At 44.9% G+C, this 22449-nt stretch overlaps 1 protein-coding gene across 4 annotated transcripts in view; it reads right to left on the minus strand.

Moving 5' to 3' along the window:
• Window positions 1-22449, minus strand: part of VIT (vitrin) — a 132027-nt gene that overhangs the window by 43633 nt on the left and 65945 nt on the right. For all 4 annotated transcript variants that reach the window (XM_057558271.1, XM_007191414.3, XM_007191413.2 and 1 more), the window contains exons 5-6: window positions 19286-19419; window positions 7055-7246 (exon numbers count right to left, since the gene is read on the minus strand). In XM_057558271.1, the coding sequence (XP_057414254.1) occupies window positions 7055-7246; window positions 19286-19419 (326 nt within the window). The remainder of the gene's footprint in view (window positions 1-7054; window positions 7247-19285; window positions 19420-22449) is intronic.

Consider the following 22449-nt stretch of genomic DNA (forward strand, 5'->3'; position numbering starts at 1 on the left):
AAGGTCTCTGTCATGCCATAAGGAATGCATTGGTTTGGTGGGAAATTAGATCAGAGGCACTTTATACAATTCTTTCCAGTTCTACGATTTGCTGATTTTCTAGCTGAGGAATTGGGTGACTTGTCTGAAATGCACGGTTATGTGGGAAGTGAGAGCCGGTCGAAGGGTAGCTAAGACCCCGCGTGCGAGTGCTTCCCCGCCTGCGGGAGCAAGCGCGGGGCTTCGCCACTGTCCAGGCCTGTGTGCCTTGGGGGAGGAGGGGCCCCAAGGCAGGGGCACGCGGGGGTCCGCGGGAGGGTCTGAGGCGCTCAAAGCAAAGCTGCAGGGGTGACGGTGGAGGGGGAGGAGCCGCAGAAAGGGGTAGGATTTGAGGCTGAGAAAGGACCTGGGAGCATCTGTGTGGTCAACAAGATAGAGCTTTCGTTAGTTACTGGAGCGTGGAGAGAAAGGAGGCTCAGAGCTACAGACCCAGGGGGAAGGTTACGAAGGGTTATAAAAAGGGAGTGGGATCAAATGCTCAAAACAGCCTCGGGTTGCTGGGCAGGAAAAAACACGAGCTGGAGGTCAAGTAAGCGCCTTGTTGCCATCATGCCCCAAGCCGAGTCTGATTGGCGACGTGTGTCTGGGTCTTTACTCTGTGTCCCGGAGGCGGGTCCTGGGGTGGCACGGGGGCGGGGGGGGGTGCCTCTCCAGCCGACCCAAACCCCTGACAGCCCTTGGGTGTCTGGACTGGCAGAGACGTACTCTCGACGTACTGAGAATGGACAGAGCAAAGAGATGCTTACTAGAGTTAAAACAACTTGGCATGACCTGGAGGTGAGCGGCAGAGGCCAGCAGGTGCGGGGAGAAGGTGTTTGTTAAGTGCGGCAGAGCAGGGACGGCAAACGGCGGGCAGCCTCGCCAGGTTTCTGGAAAGCAGCTCCGGAGAATCCTGCCCTTGGATACCCGGGGGGATTACACAGGGTCAGTTGATTTACATGCAACCAGCAGTCTGCTTTCTCTTATTTTGCCCCCTGAGGAAAGTGCCTTGGAAGTCAGCCGAGCTTTCTGTGGTTGGCTCTACTTTTGGGGGTTGCAGAGGAGGCACAGATCCTGGCCAAGGGCACTAGAGGAAGCAGTGCCCCGGGCTTGGCTGCCTGAACTGTCCCACAGGCCTGTTAGGGTCTAAAATGGCCTTGGAGTCCTTGGCCTGCCCAGCGATCCGATCCTTAAGCCCTTTGTCCTGAACAGCAGCATGTACGTTGCCAGAGGTGCAGTTGTGAAGCCACAGAAGCTCTTAGCCCTGTCCAGGGGACCCGGTGGAGCCCCTACTGCCATCTGGAATCAAAGCAAAACAGAACCTACAGTCTCTAGGACTCTTTGAACTTGTGGAGGACAGACAGGTATCCCCCAGCAAGAGAAAGGCCTGGACCCTTCTGTTCCTAGTGCCCCGAAGCTACAAAGGAAATTGTCTCTCAAGTCTGTCAACTCATGGCCCAGGCCCCAAGCAGAGTTTGTGGAAAGCATCTAACCGGGTGAGATTTTTCTTTCTCATCTCTGCAGGCCTCAACAGCGTCTCAGAGAAGAGAACTTGTTTCTTCTCTCTGCATTCCCAGTTCTTGGGCCAAACCTTGAAGAGATGCACACAGAAGTGAAGAAAGGGGAACCAAGGGAGTGTCGTAATTCATAGGAGAATTCCTGGAGAGAGAATGTATTTCTATTCCCCATATCACAGAACTACTCAGGCAAAATTGGCTCTGCCCTTTCCTGGGAAATGATAAAAATTTCTCTCTTTCTTTGACCCTTGTTCCTCAAGTATAAACCCGAGAGAGTATCCCTTTTCAGGTTTGTAAGAGCCTAGTTACTGAATCCTTAGGAATTTCTATCACAACCTCCACAAAATTGCCTCTGGGGAATGGCGATTGTGAAAGCTTTGCTTATTTAACGGCTTCCTTACTTTCCTTACAAGTTGGGCCCTTGAGCAGTATCTTTTGTTGGCATATCTGGTTTAATGCTTTCTGTCCAAATCTGAGTCCAATGACAAGGATTTGGAAAGACAAACCCCATGTAAACAAGCTTAACTTTCATCAGTAGCTAGAAAGGTGAGTTCAGGTTCTTACCTGAATTAGTTCAGGTTCCTACCTGGATTAGTTCAGGGGCTATTTTGGCTGTTAGTGTAGGTGGTGGTGGACCAGAAATCTGTAATAACATTTGACTGGTCAGAGCATGAATTTTAATCTAACTGTTCTCATTCTTTCCTTGATCCATCCTAGCAAGACATTACCAAGGTCAGAACCAAGGTAAAGTTTGTCCTTGGGTGGTCTGAACCTGCCCTGGAGGAGGCATTGAAATGGAAAAAAAAAAAAAAAAGGATTTAACTCAAAACACTAACAGACAATTCCAGGTAACAGTAACCCTTGTACTTCACAACTGTCAAAGTAAGCATCTTTTACTAAAGTGCCATTTTTCTTTATACTTCATTATTCTTACAATAATTCAGCTGTGCCACTCCTGAGGGGGTTAAAGTAATTCTTCAATAGAAATGTCACTTAACATTTAGCAATTTGCTTAAACTGCATTAACATGGTATTGATGCAAATAGCATTAGCTTTCAGTCATTTTTAAGGGAACACAATGGGTTATCCTTGATTACTCTGTGGGAGAATCAAATACACTTCAGCATCCATTATTCACTGGGCAATTTTTCTGAAGCAAGGCTTTAAAAGGGAGGAGGGAGATGGGAGATTCTGTAAAGAGAGATGCAAAGTCCATTTTTGGGGAAAGGGGACCACATAAAAAGCAGCTGAGGGAAAGAACCAAGTTTCATGGAAGGGAAGAGATAAGAGGTCATGGGAAAATATCAGTTTTTCTTAGAATCAAATCTATCTGCCATAACTTTTCATTCCCTTTGTCTTCATTCCAATTATTTGGACACAAACTCAAAATAGCTCTGTTTTCTAATTATAAAGCGAACACATGCTGACTGTCAAAATATAAACTATGGGTAGTAAGGAATCATCTGCAATCCCTCTATACAGCAGTGGCTGGTTTACAATTTTGGTATATAGTGTTCTATCCCTTTTTCTATGCACATGTTCTCATGTGCAAAAACATAATTATAAAACATGAGATTGGTACCCATCCTGTTTTGTAGCCTGCTTCTTTGACTTAACAACCTGTCACAGACCAATCTTCCGTCAGTAAGTGCGCATATTTTAATAACTGTATAGTAATTTCTTTAACTGTTCTGACAATGGACGATTAAACCATCTCCGTCTATTTTTCTATCATGAACAACATCTGTGTCCAGGCTTCTTTTGACTTTGGCTGATAATTACCTTAGGATATATTCCTGTAAGTGCAAATGCTGAGTCATTTCTCCATACTTGGGCCCAAACTGTGTTTTATCAATTTCCAATGTTAATTGGTGAAAAATGACATCTTATTGTTTACTTCGCATTTATTTGACTCCTGGTGAAGTTGAACGCCTTCTGTTATATTTATGGGCCATTGATAGTTCTTCCGTGGCCTGCCTGGTCATGGCCTTCACCCATTTTTCTTTTGGAATATTTGTCTTACTATTTTGGAAGACTGGATTTTAAGAAAAACCTTCTCCTGACACCTTAAGGAAGATAAACATTCAGAGATGAGATACATGTTGGTGAGAAGGGAAATTGCACGTGGAAGGGATGGGCAGTTGTAGATGCTGGTTCCTTCCTGTCCCAGGTTTCACCACTTCCTCCTCCTTAGCTGCCCTTGGTCAGGGGGTGGCATGGAGTAGAAAGGTGCATCACCATGCCTTGCCACTAGGTAGCGCTCTGCTCCCCTCCCTGGTTTACCCTTCAAGGTGGACATTCTGATGATATGTTAGATCAGCGGAGGCAACCATGGCACTTCTTGAGACGAACCAGACCAGGAAAACAATGCCAGGCGAAGCCACGTTCCACCTTCCAAGCCTGTGGTAGATTCAGCAGGCCCTGCAACTGGGCCTGAGGCATTCTCCATCTTTTCCAGAACTCTTTGCTCAGCATAACTATGGACCTCATTCTCCAGGCTGCTCTCTCTGGCCCCGGGATGCAGCCCTGCGACCTCCTGGCTCCACTGGGTGCCGAGGTAGTCCTTGGCAGGCTCTCCCATGAACAGCCTTTCCTCTGCCCTGTGGGTGGTCTCTGTCACTGTGGCTCTTGGCTCCCCGAGCCCCAGCCTTGACTTGTCCCGTGCTCCTCTTTGCCTTGTTGGGTTTGCACATCCGTGGGGCAGTTAGGGGGCCATGAAGTGGCCTTGGTGTCCAGCCCCATCTTCCTTGGAGTCCTGCCACCTACATCGGCTCCTCTTGGTGGGCTAGGGCTGGGGGAGCCCCTTGCTTTTCCTGCTACAAAGTTTCTATTCTTTCCTGGACTCCCTCCAAGTTCCTGTGTCCTGTCTGAAAGGGCATCTTTACCTCATCGTAGAGCAAAGACGACTCATAGACCCCCAAATGCAGGCTGCTCCTGTTCCAGCTCACACTTCTCAGGTGTCCTGCTGCAGAGATCTTGGTGGGATGTGTTCACTGACGTAGCCCAAGACCCTAAAATGGTGCCTGACACACAGTGGGCACTCAAGAAATGGTTTTGAATGAATAAATGAATCAGGTTTTGCTTGCACGCCCCATCTACAATGACTTCTAGAATCTTTTGACTATAGTCACGTATATGAAAGGAAAAACCACTTCATAAATGCATCAACAGCAACTTGCTTGTCCATCAGCAGAAGAGTTGCTCTCATAATTAACAGAATATTTTCAGCTATTTGAAGAAGTAAAAAAGTTATCTATATATTAAATATTATTTAATATGGTTGGGCTAAAATATCACAGCGAATATCTGTAGCCAAGCACTAGGACAGGCATTCATGAAAGTAGACTGGTGGTTTTCCAGGGCTGGGGGAGAGAAGGCTTAGGGGGACACGGTGACCATCAGTGGGTGTGGGGATTCTTTTTGGGGTGATGAAAATGTTCTAGAACTGACTGTGGTGATGGTCGCACAACCCTGTGAGTATACTGAAAACCATTGAACTGTGCACTTTAAATGGGTGAATTGTATGGTAGGTGAAGAGTATCTCAATAAGGCTGTTATTTTAAAAAAAAAACATAGGCATTCAAACACCGATCTTCACTCTTCTTCATTCCTACAGAAAATCCTTTGAGTAGGCCATACACATTTTAAAAAGTCTTCTCTTCCTTCCTCCCCCCCCCCCCCCCCAGTTTGGCTCCTTTCTTAGCAATTAGGGCACAGGCTGCACGGAGCGTTTGCCCTGAATATTTGTCTAGCAGTCTGTGGGGCAGCAGGGACGTGGGTGCTGGACCAGGATGAAGAGCGAACACTGATGGGCTGCGAGGCTGCTGCCCAAAGCTCCTGTCCCCAGGCCAGGAATAAGGAAGCTTTGCCAGGCTGGGGGCCACTGCTTCAAGTTGCCTGAGGTTTTCCATAAGCACAGGCCCAACTTGCAACAGGATTTCCAAGCTCCTGGTGTAGCCAAATAAATATGCCCCGGGCTTAATTATATGTGTTATGTAAAAACTGACATCCTCTAAGGAGACACCCACTCACTCAGCTACTCAAAAGTCTTTGAAAGAACCAAGATGGTGGAGGAGTGTCTAATATCTTTCAGAAATCATTTGTATGGTATTTTTATTTGGGGACTTTATATTATAGCTTCTTCCACTAGTCATGCATACAGGGTGACTGGCGCAGGGAGAGAACGGACTGTGAGTTCTGTTACTGGTGCTAACCGATCACACCGGGAATTGGCTGTGCCTAAGACCCTCGAATCTTGTCACCCCACTGATGTCAAGGCAGGTCAGGCCCCTGATTCTGTGCTGCATCGTTAGTGCCTCGGGTGCTCGTTTATGGCAGGGATGCCTCCTGCAAGGGGATTCACGGAGAGCCGGCTGCTGGGCGTGAATCGCGGCTCTGCTGCTTCCCAGCTGTGTGCCTGGGGACCAGTTGCCTCACTGACCTACTCCTTGGTTTCCTCCTCAGTACGATGAATTAGTCACATTAGAAGTAATGTATCTACTTTCTAAGGTTGTTCTGAGGATTTAATAGGTTAATATTTGTCAGGTGCTTAGAAGAATGTCTAGCACATTGAAAGTGTTTGGATTTGTTGAATAGAAAGATGACTAGGGAGCTGGGCTCTGACATGGAAGGCGGGGAAGGGGTCGTGCTGCAAGGCACTGATGTTAGGAAGCTGGAGGTGAGGTTGAAAGAACGAGTCCTGGGTACTTCCTCCTGGGACGAAAAAGGGGCACCAGGTGGGAAATATTTGGAGAAAGTAGCTGAGACAACAGGGGTGCTCCCGCTGTGGCATTTCCCGCCCTCTTGCCAGAAGACCTTCAGAGCTGGGGTAGGCGCTCATTGCCCAGGAAGCCTGGTGTAGAAGCCTGTGTAAAACGGGTGTTTGGATTATCAAATGGGCTCCTAAGGTCGTATTTGATGTAATACTGAGATTAATTCCATAAACTGGACTTTGGTAAAACCTAAAACATGATTTAAGAAATGGATACAAGTGGGCAGACAAAAAGCAATCAGAAAAGGAATAAAAACTTGAGCTATCTGGCTTTTCCTAAAGGGATTCTTTTTGTTTTGTTTGCTTCTAATATTTGAAGACTTCTGGGAGTATTCAGTTTGTCCCTTAAAACAAAACAAAACCCAACAGTGTTTACATAGAAATCTATTATCCCTTCAACTGAGCTTTTGGAGAAATGGGGATTTTGCAATGGGAAAGTTTCACGTAATATCCTACCTTCCCAAGTACAATTAACAGCAGTCCTATTTTCAAATCTATATTAAGTCCCTTCTACATAGTTTGCTTAGCTTTTAGCTTGGTCCTGAATTATTACTGGGCTCAGGTTTACCCCTTGAATCTGGGAGGGCATGACACACACCCCTGGCCCAGGTCTCCAGCGCTCTCCCCTCGCCCAGCTTAAAAGGTGGGAGATGGGCTCATACACAGGCATTCAGACAGAGCTACTAACTCTAAAAACCCCAGTCTTCCACTCTTCTAGCACATGGCAACACACAGTCTACCTACTGACCCAGCTCCTGGCTTCTCTGGCCCACGGGCTGTGGTCTGAGGCTGCTGGTGGTAGAGCCTGCAGATGGGGGTGGCTTTGACAAGGTGGTGTGGGTGCCTTCAGCTGCGGCGGTCCCCAGTACTTGCATCAGGGGGACTGGCTGTGCGGTTGTCCCGGGAGCTGATGGGCTCTGATAGGCTTTTGTGGTCTCACCTGTAAGAAAGTGGAATTACACTGGGTTTTACAAAACAGCCGGTAGGCTCTTCAGGGCAGAAATAAACATTTCTTGAACACTAGCTATGAGCAAAGTCCTGTGCTAGCTGCTGTGGAGGAATGTACAATCTGGATGGAGGAATAAGCCAATAAACAAACCAAAGATGAAATAACAAAATACTTAAAAGACAGCTCAAAACAACATTAACATAGACAAGGCCGAACATGATTAACTGTCAAATTAATTTTCCATACACCAGAAGCAATGGTTCATGAACGTGTTTTTTTTTGCTGTTTCAGTTAGTGTTGGCCTGGGGATAGGGCGTACTTTCAGGGCTTTCACTATTTTAGACAATGTGTCTTAGATGTGCTAGTTTAGATTTGGTTCATGACTAGCCGACTGACTCCTCTGGACCCCAGTTTCCTCATCTATAAAATGGGGTATCGGAACTAATTAGATGGTAAGGACCATTTAGATGATTCTTCTGAATTGTGCTCTTCATCCACGTGTGATGATTTAGATTGTTTCGGTAATTTTAAACGAGTCTGAATTTGTTAGGTTGAGGGCATGGGGACAAGGGGCCCACTGGGCCTTGGCATTGTATTGAGAACCGTGGGTCTGCGCCAGAAGGAGACAAAACATGGTCCCCAAAGTGAAAGGCACCGCAGTCCTGGGAGGGAACAACAGCCACCAGCCACTTGTGTCTGCTGGACCCATGGCAGGTATGCCAACTTCTACACCTGTGCATCTCTATTAGTTTCCTGGGGACGCTAACAAATTACCATGTGCTCAGTGGCTTAAAACAACAGAAATTTATTCTCTCACAGTTCTGGAGGCTGAAAGTTGGAAATCAGTGTCACTGGACTGAGCTTCCTCCAGAGGCTCTAAGGTAGAATCTGCTCCCTGTCTCTTGCATTTCCTGGTGGCTGCTGGCATTCCTTGGCTTGTGGCCCCACCCCTGCAGTCTTCAAGGCCAGCATCTTCAATTCTCCCTCTGCTCCATCTCCATGTGGCCTTCTCCTCTGTGTGGTCAAATCTCCCTCTGCCTCTCTCTTTTAAGGATGCATGTGATTGCATTTAGTCTCTTCCACAACCCTGCCCCCAGACAATCCTGGATAACCTCCCCATCCAAAGATCCTTAACTTAATCACACCAGCAAAGCACCCCTGCCTTCCTCCCCACTCACCCTTTTTTGCCGTATAAGGAAACATTCACAGGTTCCAGGGATTAGGACATGGATATGTTGTCGGGGGTCGTTTTTCAGCCTATGAGAGCATCCCAGCTCTAGCCTTAACTCTGCTTAGGAATGAAGCGTCTTTGGTCACAGAACAGCAGGCCAAGGGGGGTAGCATCTGAGATAGAAGGAGCTGCGCTCTTCATGGGAACCACCCAACCTCCTCTTTGACATCGTACAGCATGCTGGGCGGTGTCAGACCACAGCCCTGTCCAGCCATGCAGACAGCTGTGAGGTGGCGTCGGGTGTTTGGACCCACTGCTCAGCACTGGCACCTGCTCATTTCCCCACCCTGACGCTATTACCTCCTGTGGGAGAGCAGGTCAGCACGCAGCGCCCTGGGATTGGGTTGGAGTTCGGCCATCCTGTCTGCTCTTGCAGGCATTAGCCCGGCAAGGCAGGAAGTGGATCCCTCATTTACCCTGATGTTTGCTAACAGTTGGTTGCCTTTAAAGCCACCTGGAGACTGTGCCAGACAGATTGCTAAAGAGCTGGCAGCGGCCTCGGGGGTTCAGCCAGTCTTCACGCCATCCTTGGGCAAAACTAGTGTGATTTATGACATTTCCATTACTCTAAAGGAATTGAGCTTTCATAACAAGTCCTAGGGAAGTTTCTAATTTCTCTAAAGTACTCTTCTGTTATACCCTCTGGTAAATGCTACCAGGCAGTAATGCCTCTTTAGGGAGATGCAGGCCCAGGTTCATACAGGGAAAAGCCATTTAATAGAATCACTTGTATATTTTATGAAATAGGATATAATTACTAACTTGGAGAGAAATATATAAATAAACTGACAGTACATTTTACTTGCAAAGTATTAATTGAACCGCAATTAATTAAATTAAACTTCTACTTGGAAATAGTCAATATTTTTGCCACTTTAAACTCATTGGCTATGGAGGATCTGGATTATCTTTTTCTCACACCATTGGCTAATTCTGAGGTTCCTGAACCCCCCCAGTTTGCCTTTGCTGGTATTGATTTGCTAGAGAGCAGATTAAATATCCTGAGGGCAGCCATTTCTGTTACTTGCTTAGAACACAGATGTTTTCAAGCACATCATAAATTCAACCAACAGAGCCAAATCCCTGGTCTTCCACTATCTTCCACAGAAGACCTAGTCGTTTTTGCCTGCTCTCCTTCACAGAATATAACTGTCTTTAAGAGGGAAATAGAGAAGATACTCTACCCCAATGCTTCCAGTTCCTTGCTGAGCATAATGCCTGATATGACCCAAAGTGAATTCTTCACGGGACCAGGTTCTTTTTGAGCAATTTGAAATAAAACCACCAGAATAGTTTCTTCGTACAACCTCAGATACATGGAAGTTTGGTCTTTTTTCAACGATTTTCATGGGAAAACATTTCAAAACTTCCCTTAGACTCTTAACGTATTACTCTTTGGACAAGGTCAAGGACAGCTCCAGACAACCACCTTCTCAACAGCACCAGGAGGGCCTCCCAGCTTCCTACACCTGGTCATCCTTAGGATCACAGTGGAGGTGATCCAGGGCCCTATTCACAGAGATTCTGACTCACTGATCTGGGTTGGGCCTTGGAAATCTGATTTGAGAACCACAGCCAGCGCCAGGCTGGAGTCTTGGCTCCAGCCCTCACCAGCCTGGCCACTAGGCTTTCTTCAGCTTTCTGAGCCTGGCTCCCTTTGCTGGAAAATGGGGATGGTCAGACCTACTTGGGGGACTGTTGTCACAGGTAGAGGTCATGTCTGTAAGGGGGCCACACAGTGCTTGGCACATGGTAGGCCTTCGATAAATGACAGCTGCTGACATCATCGTGATATGCCTCCCTCTCTCCCAGTGGAAAACAGTGCTTTCAGTAGGTGTCAAATGTGAGGTGACTGAAGGAAATTGAAACCAGTTTAGCAGCAACACCTTGGGGGCAGAGAGACAGGGAAGGATTTGGCTCTTCCTATGAGAACTTATAACATGCCTTGGGGTTCTACATGAGGGCAGGAAACTTAATATTCACTGAGCATCTACTATGCACCTCTTTTACAGAAGCATTCGCATATGATATTAATCACAATCCTGAAAGGGATCCAACTATTCCCATTTTTAAGACAAGGGACAGATTCTCCAAGAGGTCAAGGAACGAGTCTCAGGTCACATGGACAGCAGGTAGCGGAGCCAGGATTTGGACCCACATTTGTTTGATGCCAAATTCCACACTTTTTCCCACAAAAGGGGAACAAAGTAGAAGTCATGAGTCACTTCAAGATTCCTGAATGGGGTTCCCCTCAGAGGGTGGCCTGAGGTCTCCAGAGTTCTGGTGAAGTAATCTTACTCCCAAGACAGGGTGAAGGGGTGGCCTTGGAGGGTGTTGGCAGTGAGGGCAGAAGGTCCCTGAACAGTCAAACTTATTACAATAAACTTGGGCTTGATTTTCTTCCAGGGCAAGGGATGACCAAGGGGAGTCAGGAGGGGGTTTTCCTGACACTCTTGCTCAGCAAGAGTAAAGATTTACTTTCCTTTCTCTTGCTGCGGTGCCGGTGCCGAAGTGCCTTCTCAGCTTTGGGGGAACTTCTACAAACCGACACTTACCTGTTTTTATTGAGCTCAGAGTAGTTTGAGACTCCAGCCAAATACCAGCTGCCTGTTTAATGGTTGCTAACTGCCTTGGGAACAGCGTTTAAATCTCAGGAATGTGTTTTCTCAGCAGGAGCTGCACACGGCAAAGCAAGATGCATCCTATTTTGTGAGTGAGATAATTTCCCATGAAAGAGGGTTGTTATGCTTTGGGGGGGTCGTCCTAACCTGATTTACCTGTTCACTCACATTCTTGGAGAGATCAGGAAGCGTCTTGCAGGGGCATGCTGGGACCCGAACAGCTGCTGGCCCTCACATCTTCATTTCTTCTGCTTCCTTCCATTTCTAAAGGAATTTTATCACTGAAGGAAGAGTAGCAACAAAGGGAAGGCACCCTTTTACGGTTCTCATTGGAATTTTTTGTTTGAATTGGTGAAACTCACTCCATGGTGGGACTGTCACTTGAAAGAGAGGTTCCTCTAATCTTGAAGCTGGATGAGACCCCAGTATCCCTTTTATGTTGGAATCCTTATAGCTGAGCTCAGAGTCTGCCACAGAGCAGGTGCTCACTACATGGTTATTGAATGAGTGAGTGAATGAATGAACTTAATTTTTCAGACTCTGACAACCATGAATAATCTTGTGATAGGAGGCTGATAGTGATACATGGTGATGGTGTCATCGAAGGTGGAGATGTTTTGGTAGAGGGGACAGATGACAGTAGCAATGCCTGACAGTAGCAATGCCTGATGTTTTGCCAATTTTAAATGTACGTAGCAGCATGGGAATGCCCTGGCAGTCCGGTGGTTAGGACTCTGCGCATTCACTGCTGAGGGCCCGGGTTCAATCCTTGGTCGGGGAACTAAGATCCCACAAGCCGAGCGGCGTGGCCAAAAACTATAAAATAAAATAAAATAAAATAAAAATAAAGTACTTAGCAGCAAAGTGTGAGAAGGCGCCCCGGCTCCTCCACACTCCTCCTGGCCGTCAGTGAGTCAGGCCTGCTGGGGTGGGCAGTGCTAAGCTGGACCATGGTGCCTGGGGCAGATAGAGAAGTTTTGAAAATGATCTCTGCTATGGAGGACGTAGAAACCAATGGATTTTATCATCTAAGTCGTCATTTGGCTGTAGTTGTTTTCTCTCCCCTCCACCCCCTCTCCCTTCAACTTGACCTGCTTCGAGGGGAATGCGATCAGAGTTTGAGTGCTGTAGGGGCTGGTCGGAGCGGGGCCCTTGGGCAGGGGCTGAACCTTATCTGAAATGGGGGTGACCCGGCACCCTGCCTCAGGGTCACTGTGTAGGACAGGTGTCTGACACAGAGAAAGCACTTGCTGATTGATGGCTTCAGTCACAGGAGGTTGTGCAGGACTCTTCCTGTTGTCCAGATTCTGGGACGACTAAAGTCAGAGGGCCCCAGTCCCCCTTTCTGCATGAGGAGAGGTGCCACTGAACTTCCTATGGGTGGGGCTGTCCCAGCAGAACCTGCACCATCACCAACCCCACCTGAGCCAGGCTCATCAGCAGAGGGACAGGACCAGAAGAGGGGGAAGGGTCCGAGGCCACCTCTGGGGGAGAGCAGTGTTCAGGGTAAGAGGATATTCCCTTCCTTCCTTCACGCTTTATCCTCCCCAAGCCAGACGAAGGGGCTTCAAGAGAACTTCTCATCAAGACCACGGGGCCTGCGGGGTGGGGGTGGGGGCGGGGACAGGCCCTCGTTTCCCGCTGGCCTTTCTGAGCTGCAGCACCGACGGGCCCACCTGGCGCACTGCAGGAGCGGAGCTCAAAGAGGAAGTCTGGGGGTGTATTCTGGGAGTCAAGAAGTATTCTCCCTCTCACGGGAAAAACAGTGCTTGGCATGTGGTCCCTGAAACTGGAGGGCTTCCTTGAACATGGGGTCTATTCCTGAAGTGGGGGAGGGGTGCTGCTGGAGGGGCTCAGGAGGCAAAAATGAGGCGAGATGGGACAAGAAAGGCGACCAACCTCATCCCATCCTAGTTCTCCTCAGGCCCCAAAAGGGAAGAGGAGAACCCCAGGCACTCCTGTGACTCTGTGTGAAGGAGCTGCTGCCAATGGATGGGGCCCCTAACTCAGAGAAAGAGACGGGGCCAGGATACAGCGGAGCACTGCCCCCAGCTCCAGATACCCACACACAAAACCTGCTGAGAAATCACTGAGAGCTTGGACGAGACAACAGAGAGGCCAGGGACACTCTCCCTCCACCAACTGGCCAGCCACTTAAGGAGACCTCTGTCCCCTAGTCCTCTCCCCTGGCCCACACCACAAGAGGACAGGTGACATCTCAGAAATGGTCCACAGGGCACCACCACCCGCTGCCAGCTTGTGGGCGGGGTTACGGAACAGGCGGTTCCTTGCAATAAAACAAACAAACAAAAACAGGTCTAGATTACTGGAATAATTAAGAAGTCATTAAAGATATAGTTGGAGAGGAACTGGGGTGGAAAAATGAAAAACATTCCCTATTTGAATGCTAAGGTGCCTCAAATCAAGATTCTTTATATACACTGAAATTAGCATAAGAAAACATAGGATAGTGGTGTAGAGAGGGGTTTCTGAAGCTGGATTGTCCTGATCTGATTCTAAGCTCTGCTACTTACTTGCTGTGTGGCAAAGGGCAAGTTACTAAACTTCTCTGGTGCTGCATTTTCCTCAAACTGTAAATTAGGGCTAAGAACAGTACATACCCATGGTATTGTTGGGGTGAATAAATACAATAACCAGATAAAACTCTTGGAACAGTGCCTGGCACACAGCGAAAACTCAGTAAACGCGAGCTTTTATTGCCTATTCTTAAACCATATTCACCTTAAGTACATGAACAAAATCAGCTAGCTCTTCAACTTTCTGGAAGTAGTGTTAAATCCCACCATAAAACAACTCACAGCTTCTCTTTGTGTGAGAAATCAAAGCATACCTTCCCCCAGAAAAGACAATAATGCATAGTGTAGTTCTTGCTTTCACACAGAAACCTAGAAAAAGGTATATTCCTGGCCTGAGTTTTACTGTACCCCCTTGGTGGTTCACAGGAAGCTGGGTCGGCACAACCTCACAGACTGTATTTTTGGCCTGGGTTGTTGAGGTGAGCTGCTTGCTGCTATCACATAAGCCACATCGTCCTCTTTGCTTCCCTCCATCTCATACGTAAGTAGAGAGTCTTTTCCCTTTCAGCTGCCAGGGAACATTTCCACACAGAATGTCATGTCATCTTCTAAAGTAACTATACAGTCGAATTCAGGGCAACAGTCATTCCGAATGAAAATGACACAAACTCAAGAGATAATCTCAGAACTGCAAAGCAAAAAATAAAGCCTCACTCTTCAGCACATTGATTTCTGTGCCCATGTTCCTGGCATCTGTTAAAATATTACCGGAGTCATTGGAGCTTGACCGGTTAAGTTGCTCATTTTTATCCTATCCCTTAAAACACAATATTGTCTGTTTACAAAATCAGAAGATTTAAATGAAATCACACGTGGACACTTGCCTGCTTTGGCAGCTGGGCTTTTAGATGATGAATATGTAAGAAATGATGGGTAGGTTACACCCTTTTGGGGTTTACCTTCTGCAAAAAAAAAAAAAAGGAAAAAAAACACAACGATTTATTTCTAGAGCTAGAGGTTTTAGATGGTTGCGTTCTGTTAAGTTGACTCCCTCCTGCTGATTTGTTTCTCTTGAGTTCAATGAAATCAGTCAGCCTCCACACCCCTCTCCCTTGCTGAATTGTTGATTACAATGAGAAAGTCAAGTGGCATTCTGTTTTCCTGTATCACCTATGTTTTATTAATATTAGAAAGGAGGCAATAAAACCTCCATCAGAATTAACATGAGCAACCCTTATTTTGCCCATGAAGATGTGAACTGGAAGTGAAGTTTTCATACACGGGACTTTCTGAATGTTGAATCAGGTCAGTAGATGAATGGAAAAACCCTCCCCACGTTCTTTTCTCGGATGCTGAGAGCTCTGGCCATCGGCTGGCTATATGTGAACAGCAAACCTCTCACTTCCACAGACCCCGTGGGACCCATCTGAATTCCATGGCACTAGAGAAACTTGAAAGTAGGTAAATAGAGATCAGCCTTGAAAATGACCATTTGTTGTCCACCCAGGGAGTGAAAGTTTAGATACCAGGCGAGGAGAAGGAATGCTAATGTGTATCAGGGAAACCACGGAGGCATAAAGAAGAAAAACGATCAGGGCTGGGGAGGCAAGCCGCAAGCCTGGTGTGACTGAACATGCCTGAGAAGGCTGCAGCCCGCAGTCCTCCTCTGCCAGGGAGTGCGGCTTGAAATTCCAGCAAGGAGCTTCATTCCACACGAAATGGAAAGTGTCACTAGAATGTAGAAGCCCCCCTGAGGCAGGTAATTTTGTCTCACTTGGTGGCTGGTAAATCCCCAGGGCCTGGAGCAGTGTCTGGGATGTAGTAGATGCTCAATAAGAATAACAGAGGAATTATCTTAGTGCTTAGGTCTCTGTTAAAATTTAAATGCCCTTGGGAGGGGTCTCACCTGTTTTGCGATATTTATACCTGATAATGAAAGCATTTTAAACTCTCAACCTGAGGGAATATTTTTATAGGATGGGCTAGGGGAGGAGAGGTGAGGAGTGTCAAATGGGAGGGGGATCACAATCTAGCGCCCGATTTCGCCAAAAGTCCTCCTGGCACAAGGGACGGCAAGAGTCATGAGGCAGACAGAATAACAGGGTCTCAGGAGGGGCTTGGGATTGGGAGCAAGAACATCTAGGTTTCCCTTTCTGTTTTACCATTCATTAACTGCCTCAATCTCTGAGACTCTGGGTTCTTTTGGTATTTTTTGTTTTTTAATTCAGAAAATATGGATAATGATGTGGACCAACTTACCACACAAAATTGTAGGGAGCTAAAGGTAAAAAAACAGTGAAGAAGTTTTGGAACTATGTATCACCACAGAGATGCAAAGAAGTTATTCTGGTATTACCTATACATGTCACTCAAGGTGGGGAAGAGGCAAATGTTGGGGCTCATGGGAGTTAACCTCATCTCACAAAAGCCACCTGGGAGCAGGGCTGGGCACCTGCACGTCCTCGCCCTGGGCTGGCCCTGCTCCAGGTGAACAGTGAGTGAGGTTATTTCAGACCCAAGGAGGGCGCCTTGGCTGTGGGCCTCACTTTATCCACAGCGAGCGCCGCAGAGACACCGGCTCCCTCAGTTTCCTATTCTTCTCACATCTAAAATCCTATGGTTCTCTCTGTTTCTATTCAGAAGGAAAAGGAGCCTGAGCTCAGTTTTCTGCAATGTGGATGAGAGGACAAACGGGCAGCATTAGGAGGTCCTTGCTGGACCTTTCCCATCCCTGAACTGTGGAAAGATTGTGCTGAACAAAAACACACGTCCCCTCTCCTGCCCCCTCCCAGCCCGCCAAAGTGAATTAATTAAAGACGCATAGTGAAAACATGTGAAAAGTGGAAATAAAGGCCTAGAGAAAAGTCATGGAGGCATCAGAGGCTTCAGAGAAGGACTCTGACGTGTCAGAAAGAACATTTCATTGGCCAGAAGCCTCCGGACAATGGAGAGCCTGCCCTGGCCACCGCCAGCTGAGACCTGTAGCCGGCACTGCACTCTCCTAACTCATTCATTGGAGACCTCTAGCCATTGCAGAAGCACATGTGTTTATTATCATTGGCAGAAAGTGTTTCTGGTTAAATGTCACTAGGTTGAATGAGAGGACATGGAAGTTGAGATTTATAGGGAATAATCACAGCAGATTGATTTTCATTTAAAAAATCCCAAACATCTCTACTCTCATGGAATTAATTTTCCTTGTAAACCTCTGCTGGGATTCTTGGATTGCAGGCTAGGCAACAAAGATTGAAACCCTCTTATTTCGCCAGGAGCTACTTGGTAAACACCAATGTGGAGATTATACGTCTATGATTGGCAAATTTGTATTCTAGACCTTAGCATTTTTATATGGCCCCAGTTCTGAATGTTTTGTTACAGGGCAAAGCTTGCGGTACTATGGTTGATAGCTTCCCATTATTTGACATAGAAACCAGTGTAATTTGAACCCTATGTGTGCAGAATTCCACAGGTAAGAGGAAACAGGGATTGCTTAAATAGAGAAGAATCTTAAAAGGTCTGATAGCAGTCCTATTAAAACTCTGATCCATGGATAGTAGAGGTTGGGACATGGGGTGTCTAAAGGTGCAAAAAACCCACCCAGATTGGAAGGCCTGATATATTATGAGACATTTCTCTTTTCCTTGCTTTAGCTGGTCTTCCGTAGGTAGTTCTTTCTCAGGAGAGTCACATGGCTCCTGATTTTGTGGGGATGCCAGAAAGGTTTGCTAGAATGTAGTTTAAAATCCTGCAGTGCCTCTTTGGAGAAGATGGGAGATTCAAGGTCCAGTGTAGGGTAAGTATAAGGTGAGGATAGAATGTTGTGTTGTGCTCAAACGCTAATGAGGCATGTCAAAAGCTGGAAGGGCTCCCACTGGCCAAACCTGGAAATTTTGAGCAACAGGAAGAATAATGATGATAATAGACTATAACACATTGTACTTTAAAAAAACAATCTGTGAGTCCATAGTGGTACTTGAAAAAATAGTTGTAAAGAGAGGCGGGAAAGCCCTCTTCCTTGTGTAATAACACTAGTTAATAAATGTGGAAAAAATGACAGAATTAGAACAAATATAATTTTGCAATTTCTGATGTAATTCTTGCTACAGCAAGGATCATCGATAGATGTTAAAATCATTGGGTGAAATTTTGGAGGGAACAAGATATTCATGCTGTTTTGAAGTATCACCCTAAAGGTTGCTATTAATTACAAAATATCTTTACCATGAAGAGATACGGTAAAGTATCCAAGTAATCAAATTTAGCATCAGCGACAAATGGACAAAATGATATTACGTGTCTCCTGATATGGCCATTTGTGATACTACACAATGGATATGCTATGATACCACCTATGTATTATCCTTGACAAAATATTTAACCTGAATCCAACCATGAGGAAATAGCTGGACCTGTTTGTGGTCCAGACTGTGGGACATAGTACTAGATGACTGGCTGGGACTTCAAAAATGTCATCACTACTTATAACCAAAAAAGGAAGTGTGGTGGTAGACAGTTCTAGATTAAAGGAGACTAAATAGACATGACAACTAAATACAATGGATGATTTTTGATTGGATTGTAGATTCACCCCCCCCCCAAAAAAGAAGAAGAAATTACTGTGAAGACTATTTGGGGGATAGTTGGATACAACTGAATAAGAACTTTTTCTTATTATTTCTTATTTATTAATATTTATTAATATTATTGTATCAATGTTAATTTTTTAGATGTGGTACTGTGGTTATTTAGGAAAATGTTTTAGCTCTTACCATATGTGTGCTGAAGTATTAAGGGATAAAGTGTCATCATGCCCACAGCTTATTTTCACACAGTTCAAACGAAATATAAATAGATAGATAAAGCAAGTATAGCAAAATATTAACAATTGGTGAATCTGGGTGAAGAGAATATGGTATTCATTGTACTATTCTTTTAATTTTTCTGTAAATTTAAAAGTTTTCAAAATAAAAAGTTAAGTTGGGGAAATTCAGAAAAATAAAAAGAGGGGAGCAGGCAGGTCATGATGATAGTACAAAGACCTTGGTTATCTTTTTACTGTGAAATAACACAGCCATGAGTTCATTGATATTACCTCTTTGGAAGAGGGAAAAAAAAAAAAAAAGAGTGAAAATGATTGTCTATAAAAGCCTGTGGAGCCAGATAGTGAGAATGGACTAAACAGTGAAACAATTAATTAAAAAAAAGAAATCTCAAATAAAACTGTAGCTCAGTGTTCTAAAAACCTGTCCCTATCTATCCATTTACCAGAATTCTCAAGGAATAAGCTTCCAGATATGAGGCACATTTGACATAACTAAAGGAGTAGTTCAAAAATCCAGTTATTAAATGTAATTCACTTAATTAAAAGTTTGATTGGACTTACTGATAGCTGCTGTGTGTTTAAAATGAGTAATTGGAGCCTTTTAATATTTCCAGATTTTGTAGTGATTTATCACTGTAATTATAATTCATTGTTTCATGATCTTAACTATCAGAAGAACTAATGCTTCAGATTATTATGAAATGAGGTGGACCATAAACTAAAACTAATGGCACACTGAAAAGAGCACATTTCATCCCATGAGGTCACTTAACCGAAGTGCCAGTTGTAGGGCAGCGTTTCTCCAGGGTGTGGGCATACCTGAGACGACAAAGGATTCTCTCCATCGTGGAAGGGATAACGACTGGACACCATTGGAGTAACTCCCTTTATAGCCAGACTGTCCAGCAACTTTCCGAACAAGTATTTTCCCTCCTGAGTTATCGAGCACACCACTGTGAAGAGAAAAAAAAAATTTTTTTTGAACAAAGAACAGAAAAATATTGTTTGACATATAACAGACTTTGAAACCAGCCACCATCTTTATTTTTTTTCTTGTTCTACATGTTATACATTTAAAAAAATTTATTGGAGTATAGTTTATTTACAGTGTTGTGTTAGTTTCAGGTGTACAGCATAGTGATTCAGTTACACATATACATATATTCATTCTTTTTCAGATTCTTTCCCTATATAGGTTATTACAGAATATTGAGTAGAGTTCCCTGTGCTATACAGTGGGTCTTTGTTGGTTATCTAATTTATATATAGTAGTGTGTGTATGTTAATCCCAAGCTCTTAATTTATCCCTCTCCCCTTTGGTAACCATAAGTTTGCTTTCAAAATCTGTGAGTCTGTTTCTGTTTTATAAATAAGTTCATTTATATCATTTTTAAAAAATTAGATTCCACATATGGGTGATATCATATGATATTTGTCTTTGTCTGACTTAGTTCACTTAGTATGATAATCTCTAGGTCCATCCATGTTGCTGCAAATGGCATTATTTCATTCTTTTTTTATGGCTGAGTAATATTGCATTGTATATGTGTACCACATCTTCTTTATCCACCCCTCTGTTGATGGACATTTAGGTTGCTTCCATGTCTTGGCTATTGTAAATAGTGCTGCAATGAACATTCTCTTTCTCAAGATTGCTTTGGCTATTTGGGGTCTTTTGTGTTTCCATACAAATTTAAAAAATTTTTGTTCTAGTTCTGTAAAAAATGCCATTGGTAATTTGATAGGGATTGCACTGAATCTGTAGATTGTCTTGGTGGTCTAGTCATTTTGACAATATTGATTCTTCCAATCCAAGAACATGGTATATCTTCCCATCTATTCGTGTCATTTTCGATTTCTTTCATCAGTGTCTTATAGTTTTCAGAGTACAGGCCTTTTGCCTCCTTAGGTAGGTTTATTCGTACGTATTCTTTTTGATGCCATGGTAAATGGGATTGTTTCCTTAATTTCTCTTTCTGATCTTTCCTGATTAGTGTATAGGAAAGCAAGAGATTTCTGTGTATTAATTTTGTATCCTGCAATTTTACCAAATTCATTGATGAGCTCTAGTAGTTTTCTGGTAGCATCTTTAGGATTTTCTATGTATAGTATCATGTTATCTGCAAAGAGTGACAGTTTTACTTCTTCCTTTCCAACTTGGATTCCTTTCATTTCTTTTTCTTCTCTGATTGCCGTGGCTAGGACTCCCAGAACTATGTTGAATAAAACTGGTGAGAGTGAACATCCTTGTCTTGTTCCTGATCTTAGAGGGAATGCCTTCAGCTTTTCACCATTGAGAATGATATTAGCTGTGGGTTTGTCATATATGGCCTTTATTATGTTGAGGTAAGTTCCCTCTCTGCCCACTTTCTGGAGAATTTTTATCATAAATGGGTGCTGAATTTTGTCAAAAGCTTTTTAAGCATCTATTGAGATGATCATATGGTTTTATTCTTCAGTATGTTAATATGGTGTATCACACTGATTGATTTACAGATATTGAAGAATTCTTGCATCCCTGGGATAAATCCCACTTGATCATGGTGGATGATCCTTTTTTTTTTTAATTTTATTTATTTATTTATTTTTATTTATGGCTGTGCTGGGTCTTCATTTCTGTGCGAGGGCTTTCTCCAGTTGCCGCGATCGGGGGCCACTCTTCATCGCGGTGCACAGGCCTCTCACTATCGCAGCCTCTCTTGTCGCGGAGCACAGGCTCCAGACGCGCAGGCTCAGTAGTTGTGGCTCACGGGCCTAGTTGCTCCGCAGCATGTGGGATCTTCCCGCACCAGGGCTCGAACCCGTGTCCCCTGCATTGGCAGGCAGATTCTCAACCACTGCGCCACCAGGGAAGCCCGGTGGATGATCCTTTTAATGTATTGTTGGATTTGGTTTGCTAGTATTTTATTGACTATTTTTGCATCTATGTTCATCAGAGATGTTCAGCCACCATCTTTATTTAGAGATAGGAAAGCAGGGAGAGTAAGAAAACCTTCACCTTGACCTGCAGCCCAACCCCCAAGAATGATGCTTGCATCACGTGGCCTGGCATCTGACTTCCCATGTTCGATGTCCTTCTCTTTCGTATTACAGGACCTGACCATGCCTCAAATTTCTTTTCTTTGGTTTCTTAATTCCTACTAGTTCTCCCTGAAGTAAAACCTGTTTCCTGACAATTTCCAATTTGGTTTTGTGACATCACAGAACGACTCCAACTATTTCAAAAGCTGGTACATTTTTTTTCCATTGATTTTTTTAAAAAATTATTATTTATTTTTATTTATTTTTGGCTGTGTTGGGTCTTCGTTTCTGTGCGAGGGCTTTCTCCAGTTTCGGCAAGCGGGGGTCACTCTTCATCGCTGTGCGCGGGCCTCTCACTATCACGGCGTCTCTTTTTTTTTTTTAAATTTTTTTTAAAATTTATTTTATTTTATTTATTTATTTATGGCTGTGTTGGGTCTTCGTTTCTGTATGAGGGCTTTCTCTAGTTGCGGCAAGTGGGGGCCACTCTTCATCGCGGTGCGCGGGCCTCTCACTATCGCGGCCTCTCTTCTTGGGGAGCACAGGCTCCAGACGCGCAGGCTCAGTAGCTGTGGCTCACGGGACCAGTTGCTCCGCGGCATGTGGGATCTTCCCAGACCAGGGCTCGAACCCGTGTGCCCTGCATTGGCAGGCAGACTCTCAACCACTGCGCCAGCAGGGAAGCCCCAAGCTCGTACATTTTTAAAAGCAAATTATTCCTTTTATTTTGGGCTAGGGAACGAAGGTGTGTAGCTAAATTAAACTCATTTAAAAGAGTCCCCAAAGGCTGGAAATTGTTTCTTTAATTTCTAGGATTTTGAAGGTTTTAGATCCTGATGTGACAGTAACTGACATATCTAACTCTTTGCCTCCATTGAAGCAGGGGCTCCAGTATGTCATTTCCTTGCCCCAGAGCCTAACACGGCTCCCTTGGGTATCTGTAATCTACAGCACAGGGGAGC

Source organism: Balaenoptera acutorostrata, chromosome 12 (genome assembly GCF_949987535.1).
Source record: "Balaenoptera acutorostrata chromosome 12, mBalAcu1.1, whole genome shotgun sequence".
In the NCBI taxonomy this organism is placed as follows: Eukaryota; Metazoa; Chordata; class Mammalia; order Artiodactyla; family Balaenopteridae; genus Balaenoptera; species Balaenoptera acutorostrata.